At 52.0% G+C, this 9,787-nt stretch overlaps 2 protein-coding genes across 3 annotated transcripts in view; both read right to left on the bottom strand.

The window, feature by feature from the left end:
- Positions 1–180, bottom strand: part of THOC5 (THO complex 5) — a 36,703-nt gene extending 36,523 nt beyond the window's left edge. For both annotated transcript variants that reach the window (XM_032395097.1, XM_032395096.1), the window contains exon 1: positions 121–180. The gene's annotated coding sequence lies outside the window, so the exon portion shown is untranslated. The remainder of the gene's footprint in view (positions 1–120) is intronic.
- Positions 181–976: 796 nt separating this feature from the next.
- NIPSNAP1 (nipsnap homolog 1) overlaps positions 977–9,787 on the bottom strand; it is a 14,367-nt gene continuing 5,556 nt past the window's right edge. Inside the window, exons 2-10 of the mRNA XM_032395105.1 lie at positions 8,389–8,516; positions 8,148–8,193; positions 7,792–7,886; positions 5,788–5,858; positions 5,500–5,640; positions 5,155–5,186; positions 4,697–4,791; positions 3,464–3,547; positions 977–2,164 (exon numbers count right to left, since the gene is read on the bottom strand). Of these exons, the coding sequence (XP_032250996.1) occupies positions 2,100–2,164; positions 3,464–3,547; positions 4,697–4,791; positions 5,155–5,186; positions 5,500–5,640; positions 5,788–5,858; positions 7,792–7,886; positions 8,148–8,193; positions 8,389–8,516 (757 nt within the window). The 3' untranslated portion in view covers positions 977–2,099. The remainder of the gene's footprint in view (positions 2,165–3,463; positions 3,548–4,696; positions 4,792–5,154; positions 5,187–5,499; positions 5,641–5,787; positions 5,859–7,791; positions 7,887–8,147; positions 8,194–8,388; positions 8,517–9,787) is intronic.

A 9,787-nucleotide genomic window follows, 5' to 3' on the forward strand; every position in this document is an offset into this window, starting at 1 on the left:
GCACGGAGAACTCGGATTGGCCCCCAGCCTGGGGACGCCCTCCCGGAGGTCTGCACCTCGGTCCCCGAGCGCCCAGCCCCGCCCCTCCGACCTGCCCCGCTGTCCCCGCGCCCTCCTCACCGCTCCGAGCCCCGAACCGGTCGCGGCAACCTAGCCACTTCCGGCGGCGGGGAGACGTATTCCCGCACACCATAGAGAAGCGGAAGGAAAGAGCGGCTGGCCGGAAGCGAGGCGCGGAGGCCGGAAGCGAAGCGCAGAGGTCCGGCATGGCAGCGGGCGCGTGGGGCAAGTGGTGATTGGGCGGCGTGGGAGCAGCGGCCGCGGCTCTGGGGTTGTCAGGGCGAGAACCAGCAGCCAACACCCTCACGCTGCCCTCCAAAACCAGGAAACTGAGGCTGCAAGGGCCGGTTCTTTGCCTCGTTTACTCTTTCCTCAGCGCCTAAAGCAACGTCCAGCAGCTAGTAGGCGCTCTATTAATAATTGAAGGAGTGTCATGTGCCCAAGATAACACGAGAGCATGGTAGTGTCAAGATTCGAACCCCTGTGGATTTGCCTTCATAACTTCTATATTTAACCATTGTCTTATTCACCCAAACATCCCACACTAGTGAGGGCAGCAAGTCAGTGAAGGCATTAATTCCCTTAACGCTTGTTTTTTCCACGGATGCATCAATAGTTTCCCCATTTGCCTAGGGCAGAGTCACAACTCTAATGCAGCATTTGACAGCCTCAGGTGTTTTCTACCCCTGGTACGAATTCTACAGAGTTCAGGACTTTTGGTGTAAATTCTACTTATCTGGAGGTAGAAACGCTGATGTCCTGAATGCCTTCTGCCATGGGGGAAGGCCCTCCCTGATTATAGCTCAGGGAACACAATACAGGGCAGGGGAAGTAAATCAGCAAGGTGGAACTAGGAAACTGGCCCTGCCTCTAGCACCTGCTTAAGTTCCTCACAGATGAAGAAAAAACATCATGATTTATAGTAAATATTTAATTGGTTCCATTAGTGAGTCCAGCACAAGTTTTCCTCAAAGGGAGATAGAATCAAGCCACCTAGAGGTTCATGAGGTGTAGAGATCACCCAGGAGGCTCCCAAAGTCACTGACCCCAATCCACATACCCAGTGGCCCAGTAGAATGGGGGTTGGGCTGATAGAATATGAAGAGAGAAAAGGAATGCAGGGTGAGGGAAATACAGGCCCTGGCCCTTTACTTCGCCTGCAGGAATGAAATAGAAAGGGCAGGAGATTCTCCCTACACAGAAGGGCTGAAACTGAACAGTCAAGGTCTCAATATCATGTAGGGAGAAAGAGATGAGCCTCTTTCCAACTGTCTTGTACTAAGAACCCCTTCCCAGGTGGTCTTCTATAACCTCTGTTCTATATTCCTGATTCCATATTCCAAATTCTGCAGTTCAAATCCAAGTTCTGAATTCTGTTCTACCTTCTAGGTTCATGTCCCATTCTGTGACCCAGATCCTTCCCAGCTCCCATCCCTTTTCCCAGACTTTCTGAGTGGAATATGTAGGACCTCACTCTGTGCTAACTTGAAGGTTTTCCCCTTTTCTTCTTGAGGCAGTTTTAGGCTTTTCCCTGACAGGAGGGACTTGGCTCAGGAGGGACTTGGCTCAGACGATCCAGCAAGTGGGTGGCCCAGTGGAGACCAGGGAATTCCAGAGAGCCAGGTCTGGTCTGACCTCCTCCCTTCCCACCTCCTCTCTAACCACTTGACACACTACCTTTTGTACAACTAAAGCTAAACAGAGGGCTTCCATGGTGGTAACTGGGGACTGGTGGCCTTGAGATGAGGAATCTCAGGGGGAAATGTGAGAAGACATAAAAGGCTGCTGTTCTTCATTCAGAGAAATTAAAAACTGCTTCTGGCACAGGGGAAGGGGTGAGCGGGGAAGGTGGGAAGGGTCTGGGCAGGGCTGCAAGTCCTCAGAACCCTGTCATCCTTCAGCTTCCCCTTGTCTGAGCTGAGCATGAACCCCCAGAGTCCTCCCAGATCCAAGAGAAAACCAAGACAGCAGGACTGGGACCTCCTCTGTCCATGGCTGCCCTGAGGGAGAAGGGGAAGGAGGCAGGGGCAGAGGCAGCATCACTGGAGAGGCGAGATCTTCAATGGGATCATGATCCGAGACTCCATGTGTCGCACCAGTGGGACTGTGGAAAGAGAGGCAGAGGTCACAGAGGGTGCAGAGGCAAGCCAACCCCACAAGTGGACTTTGAAGGAGGAGGAGGCCTGGGATGCTGAGACAGGGAAAGCCCCACTGCCCTCCTGGAATGGAAAGCGCCCAATTGTGGCTTAAGAGGGGACTTGGTGCCAAGATACAATATTTTTTTATTTTCATAATGATATATCTATGTTCCTGTGATGTGAAAGAACAAGTAGCATAGCAAAAAGTGACTTCACAGATAATAATGCTTAGGACAAAGCTAGGTGTAGAAGAAAGTAGGGGGATTTAAAGGAAAATATCAAGAAAATAATTATAGCCCTAGTATACCGGTAGGACAAAAGCTATGAGGGTGTCCTCAAGTGGCTAAGATTTGAAAAACACTGATTTAGTTCAAATGATTCATTTTACAGATAGGGAGACTGCAGCCCATAGGAGGTCAGCCCAAGGTCACCCAGGAGGTCAGCCACTTTGCTCTTGCTCAGAGATGTTCAAACATTACTATGCATACAAATTACCTATAGTTCTTGTTAAAGTGCAGATTCTGATTCAGCAGATGGGGGCGGGAGTTGAGATTTGGCATTTCTAACGAGCTTCCAGGAGATCCTGATACGATCATTCAATATCACACTTTCAAGAGTGAGGCTCCCGCTAACTCCTTCAGGAAGCGCATTTTCCCCCACATCAGCTGGTAAGTGTGGACACTTAACTGTAAGCTCCTCAAGGGGAGGGAAAGGCTCCTGTTCATTCTGTGGCCCCTAGCCACCCACCCACTGCAGTCCCTGGCACACGGTGAGGGCTCGCTCAATCAACACCTGTCGACTCCAAGTGGTTCTCAGGGGTCCCAGCAATGTGGCAAACACAGAGAACAAAAAACTTCCTCAAAAAATTTGCTGTGTGCTTCCTCTGTGCCAGTCTGGGTGAAGCACTTTTCCTAACTTAGCTCCTAGAATCTTCCTTCCAGCCCTCTGAGGGAGGCACTATCACTGTCACCATCTTACAGATGAGGAAACAGCCTCACCGTGGTGAAGAACCATGCCTGAGGTCACAGTGCATAGGGACCATCTGTGTTTTCATCGCCTGGAGCACTCACCTAGACCCACTGCTTAGATCACGTGGAGTGTGCCACCAGGACAGAACCCCACTCACTGTCTTAAAAGTAAGTTCCCCATCACTGGAGGTAATCGAGTGAGACTTGACCTCCTTGCAAAGGGGATTCCATCCTCACATTGGGCTCTTGGCAGATGACCTCCAAGGGCTAGGCTGACCCCCTAGAGGAAGCACTCACCTGTGTAGTAGACGTTTTCGTCCCAGCCCCTCTTCCTCCAGGCAGCGTTTCGAGTCTCTTCCCGAGACTGTAGGTCCTTATAGGCTGTGGGAAAGGCATTAGCTCATTCCGTGGGAACAGAGGATCTGATCCTATACCTAGCACAGGGCCCTCCTGTCATTGCCCCAAACCCTGTCCTGCTGTCTCTTCCCAATGTCTCGAACTGTTAGCAAACACTGTCTGCTTTGACAATCTCATCCCATTAGTACATTTGTTGACAACTCCCAACTTTCTATTTCCAGCCCAGAACTCTCCCTCGGGCTCCACACCCATGTATCCGGTGCCCACTTCATGTCTCCACTTGGATGTGTCAGCATCTCAAATGCAACATTTCCAAGGGCCAAAATTACACTCCTGACCCCTTCAACCTGCTCTGCCTAGGATCTCAGTAAGAGACACACAGCTGCTCAAGCAAGAATCTGGAGTTCTCCTCTCCCTGCCTCACCCCACGCAGACAATTCATCCACAAGGCCCACTGGCCACCTCCAGACTAATGAATCTATCTGTGGCCTTTTCAGCATCCTCACTGCCACCACGTTAGGCCAGGCTACCATCCTCCTGAACTCATCTGCCGGAACTAGTTTAACCATCTCCTGATGCCTCACTTCCTCTCTTGCTCCCCTACAAAGCACCCTCGGCAAAGCACATGGCAACCAGAGGAATCCTACTGGAACACAAATCAGGTCATGTCATGCTGCTTAAAATGCTGCATCAGTCTCCCGTTGCATTTAGGATAAATCCCAATCCCACAGCCTGCAAGGCCCAGCCTGATCTGGTATGTCCCTGTCTCCTCCCGCTCTTCACTCTCTCCACACTGGCCTCCTCTGCACTCTTCAAAGGCCTTTTCCCCACCGCAGGACCTTTGCACATGTTGTACCCTCTACTTAGAATGCCCTTCCCTGGCAATTCACAAGCTGGCTCTTTCTCATCCTTTAGCTTAGTTAATATTTTACCTCCTCAGAGAGGCCTTGTCTATCCAAGCCATTCCCATGTGTTTCTTTATCATTTTTCCCTGCCTCTTTATTATTTGTAATAATTGGAAATAATGTTTTTGTGTTAGTTTATGTCAGAGGTAGTATCTCTCCCTGCTAGAACGTGAACTCCAGAAGGGCACTAATGTATTCGCACTACCTATAAAGAGTGACAGTGGGGAAAGGGGACTAGCAGAGGGGCCCTGGAGGGTCCCCAGCCTACCCCAGAGGTGATGCACAACGTAGAGCTCTCCTATCTGCGAGAAGAAGCCGCCCACCGCCTCCTGGTTCTCTTGCCGGTACTTGATGGCCCGAGCCCTAGGGATGGCAAGAAGAGTGTGGAACAAGGCCAGGACCAGTGCAAAAGGCCCTCTGCGGTGTCCCCAGGCTGATTTCTCAGCCACACCTCAAGGGAGGAGCCAGAGGTAGGACCCTCAGCTCTCAGAGATGGTCAGGGAAGGGGGTGACAGAGATACAGCCAGGGGTTGGGTATTCTACTAGTAGGGGAGGCTTCACAATCCTCTAGGAGATCCTCACCTCCTAGCTGGATCCTTCTCCTGGATCCATGAGGGGCAGAGGATGCCAGGCTCCCTGCCATATGGCCCTGGGAAAGGTGGCATGCCAGGGAACTAGGCAGGGCAGGTAGGCAGGGTCCCCCCAACCCCTGGCACCGCCACTCACCAGTTGTTCCCCCACTCAATCATGGTTCCTGGCTGAAAGAGAACCAGAGGAAAGAATGGAAATGAGCCCCCATCTCAGATTCCAATGTCACAGCTAGGTGGAGATGGGAAACCACCCTGTCTCCCCAGCCCCAGGGGCCACTTGGCCTCACTCAGGGGCCCTGACTCACACCTGGGTGTGCATGGGTGCACACGTTCTGAGCCCATAGGCAGGGAGAGGCCAGAAGCCCCATCTAGGTGCTGAGGCACAGGACCCCCTCCCATCCCCCCATGTCAGGGTATCTGTAAAGCAGCACCACAGCAGGGAAAGCGGGGGGCAGGCAGGCAACCGGTGAGGGGGAGGCACCTTGAGCTTGTATGTCCTCAGCTCATAGATGTTGGGGCCTGCTCTGGGCTGTGGCTCGTTCCAGAAGCTGAACTCAAGGAGCATCTGGTTTCTCCTGGACAGCAGCATCTGGCTCCGCTCCTTTCGGAACTCCAGGTACTCCTGTGGGCACGGCAGTCTGGGCATGGTGGCCATGAAGAGCCCTCCACCCTAGCACTGTGTCCCCATGGGGGAGTGGTGGCAGCTCCCCGCATAGGGCTGAGCTAGAGCCAATGTTCAGAGAGGTTTGTGGAGCAGATACCGACATACCTTATTGCTTTTGAGCTTGTTCATGCAGTCCATGAGGGCTGGGTAGCCGCCTGAGAATCGCCACAGGTGTACTGTTGTGTGGGGGAGAAAATGGGAGGTACAGGTCAAAGGGCTGCTGGGACTCTGCCCTGCTTTCCCCGAGGCTGGCTAAGGATATATGAAATGGGGCAGTCTCCAGCTGAGTCCCCTTAGCACCAGGACTCTCTGAGTTCCCTTTGCCTTGGTGGGGGGTAGCGCTGGGCAGGGGATAACCCCAGACACAAGCCCAGGAGGCCTAGGTTTGAGCTCCAGGTCTGCCAGGTGGCCTTTGACCCCCTCCAGGCCTCAATGTCCTCAACTTGAAAACGGGAATAATAATTGCACCCAACCTTCCTTAAATAGCACAAGAGGATCAGACGTGTCCTTGTATCCAAGGCACATGAGCACACATGAACACCAGGCTTATAATGGATAGGCTGGACAAAAGGAGAGTAGGTCTGATAGGCTAAAATGGAATATTCTAAGACAGTGAACTGAAAAAAAAAAAGAAAAACAAACAAGGACCAGAACAGCATGCACAGTGTGCTAGCACATCTGTTTAGGGGTATGGGGACATATCCAGAGATGCTGGGCTATGTACCATCTCTCAATGGAGACCCAAGAGATTGTGACAGGAGATGCCTCTGGGGCAGAGAACTGAGGCCTGGGGCTCTGGGGCAGAAGGGAGGCTTGCTTTTCACTGAAAACTCTTTGTACTGTTTGAATTTTTTATCATAGCCCCTATGCTGGGTCAAATGGTGTCCCCCTTCCCCCAAAGTTCATGCCTACCCAGAACCTCAGAATAGGACCTTATTTGGAAATAGGGTCTTCACAGATGCTATCAAGCTCAGATGCCATCATACTGGGTGGGCCCAAAATTCAATGACTGGTGTCCTCATATGAAGAGGGAGATTTGGACACAGACACCAAGAGGACACCATGTGAAGACAGAGGCACACAGGGAGAATGCTCTGTGACAACAGAGGCAGAGATGAGAGGGATGCATCTACAAGCCCAGGAAAGTCAAGGATTTCCAGCAACTGCCAGAAGCTGGAAAAGGCAAGATAAGATTCTCCCCTAGAGTCTTTGGAGAGAGCATGGCCCTGCCAACACCTAGATTTCAGGCTCCTGGGCTCCAGAACTTGAGAGAATCGATTCTCTTGTTTTAGCCACCCAGCAGTTGGCACTTTGTTACGGCAGTCCCAGTAAAATACTACTCCTTCCAATAATAAAGGTGGAAGAGAAGAAAGGAAACAGTCTTGCCAACCCTGGGAGCATGGCTGGGATTGAGGGAGGAAGGTTTCCAAAGGGTAAGTCAGGCAGGCTAGAGCTGAGGGCAGTTGGCTGACCAGCAATTTGGAAGCTCAGACTTTTGATCTTTCCCATCCTCGGCCTATTCCTTACCTGCCTTCTGACTCCATCTGTGCCTTGATTTTCCTATCTGCAAAATGGTCTGACCCTAGAGTTTAAAGGCCTCTTTCCTGGGCGCCTGGGTGGCTCAGTCGTTAAGTGTCTGCCTTCAGCTCAGGTCATGATCCCAAGGTCCTGGGATCGAGCCCCACATCAGGCTCCCTGCTCCGTGGGAAGCCTGCTTCTCCCTCTCCCACTCCCCCTGCTTGTGTTCCCTCTCTCGCTGTGTCTCTCTCTGTCAAATAAATAAATAAAATCTTAAAAAAAAAAAAAAAAGAAAGGCCTCTTTCCCAAGGGAAACAGCAAAAATACTGTATGGATGGAAGTCTACCAAGACCAGGAATGCTGGCCAGTAGAAAAGGGATAAATCTCATACTGAGGACCAAGAGGGAAAAGTTACAGGCAGGGCATCCCAGGCCCTCGAAAAGAAAGAGCAGCAGAGTAAGCTGATGAAGACTCCATTTAGAAAGATCCCTCTAAGTGCCGCTGGAGAGAGGGAGAGGAGGGTGGCCAGGCATGAGGGATGCCAGAGACCTGGGCTGGGTGGCAATGGCACTGGGGAGGTGGGCACCTCACCTGCCTGGTCCTGCTCCCCGTACCATGTGTTCCAGTTGCCCACGAGCGAGCAGGGGTAGTCCTCATCCAGGTGCAGTTTGGGTAGCACAGCCTCCCTGGGGTGGGGGGAGGGGGACAGAGAGATGGGGGAGGGCTCACACCAGCCACCAGGGCCCCTGAGATAAGGGTTCCAACTCAGGCCCTCAGGGCTGGGCTTCAGTCTCCCCATCTCTAAGATGCAGAGGCTGGACAATTCATCCTTAGGACTTTTGGCTCTGAAATCTACATCTCCTAGATTTCTGCAAGGAGAACGAGGCTGGGATGGAGTCTCGCGCCCAAGCAGGGGATGGGACAAGCAGATGGAGGAGGATGCTCACGTCAGGCTGTTGTAGGCATCCAGACACTCAGGCTTCACATTGTGAACTGCAATAGAGGAAAGAGAGTGGGAAGTGAAGCAAAGGGTGTGTGTATCTGTGGGAAGCTGTGATGGGGGGGTCATCCCACAGGGCCAGGGCTCCCAGGACAGCTCAGGATGTCCCAGCCCCTCTCATGTCCCAGCTGAAGCCTCGCAGGCCCCCAGAGGCTCTGGGAGGGCAGGCTGGCTCAGAAGCCACTCACACTGGATCTTGTAGAGGTTGCTGGTTTCCTTCTTGGATAGCAGGGTGGAATGGGCATCCTTCCGGGGATCCACCTTGTGCACAAAGAGGGAGCGGAACCAGCTACCTTCATTGTCCTTGGAATAGAAGCTGCCGGGCAGAGGAATTCAGGAGGACAAAAAGAAGTGGGGATAGCCCTGGCTCTTCCATCTGCTCAGCTATCCTGCTCCCCCGTCCCTCAGATATCCTGATGACCCACATCTCTAGGAAAGGGGCCATGGAATCCAGTGGCGGCTCCAGAGTGTAAAACATCACTGGAGCCAGCTGAGCAGACCTGGTCCCTTTTCGAGATCATGGCTGCCCAGTCTTTTTCTTGAAGCTTTGCAGGGCCTTGGGAGGCCGGGAGAAGCAGCCCCACCTCCCACCTCTCTCCAGCCTCCCTGCCTCTACTTATCCCCCTTCCAACGGGCTCTTTGCGGCATACATCTGCTCCACTTGGGGCATATATCTGCAGCCCTCTGCCAAGAGGATCAACCCCAAACCCACCTTGCCTGATGTCCAAAACCCCTAACAGCCCAACCTATCTTGCCAGCCTCCTTGTTATCCCCTCCGCCCAACCTGTGTACCCTACTCTCCAGATCTGCTCCTCCCCGAACATGCCAGGCTCTTTTCCTCAATGCTTTATTTGCAATTTCTGTCTCCTCTGACAGAAGCCTATATTCATCATCCTCTCCAGTGCTCACACTACACTTGGCCTGTGCCCCTTCCCAGCCCCCACAAATGTAAAGCCAAAGAAAAATAGGGGCGCCTGGGTGGCTCAGTCGTTACGCGTCTGCCTTTGGCTCAGGTCATGATCCCAGGGTCCTGGGATCGAGCCCCACATCAGGCTCCCTGCTCCATGGGAAGCCTGCTTCTCCCTCTCCCACTCCCCCTGTTTGTGTTCCCTCTCTCACTGTGTCTCTCTGTCAAATAAAGAAAATCTTTTAAAAAAAAAAAAAGCCAAAGAAAAATAAACTTTGTCCTTGAGGAAGTCATAGTCCACTGGAAGAAGCAGGCTTTGGAACATAATTGTAGCCAGAGGTATTTGGGAGAGCCTAGGTGAGCAAGCCTTTGGCAGTCTGGGCAAACTCTCCAGAGGAGGTGATCTGACCAGTCTCTGAATCTCCAGGGCTGATTTAGCAGATCAAAGCAGATAGAAGGGGTGAAAAGGCATACAAGGCAAGATTCATTCATCCAGGCAACACTTAATTGACAAATATCCACCCTGTGAACCTGGATAAGGTGGAAAGAAGAAAGAAAGAAAAGAAAAGAAAGGAAAGGAAAGGAAAGGGAAAAGAAGGAAGGAAGAAAGAGAGAGAAAAAAGAAGAAAGAAAGAAAGAAAGAAAGAAAGAAAGAAAGAAAGAAAGAAAGAAAGAAAGAA

This window comes from Phoca vitulina, unplaced genomic scaffold (genome assembly GCF_004348235.1).
Source record: "Phoca vitulina isolate PV1807 unplaced genomic scaffold, GSC_HSeal_1.0 scaffold82, whole genome shotgun sequence".
In the NCBI taxonomy this organism is placed as follows: domain Eukaryota; kingdom Metazoa; phylum Chordata; class Mammalia; order Carnivora; family Phocidae; genus Phoca; species Phoca vitulina.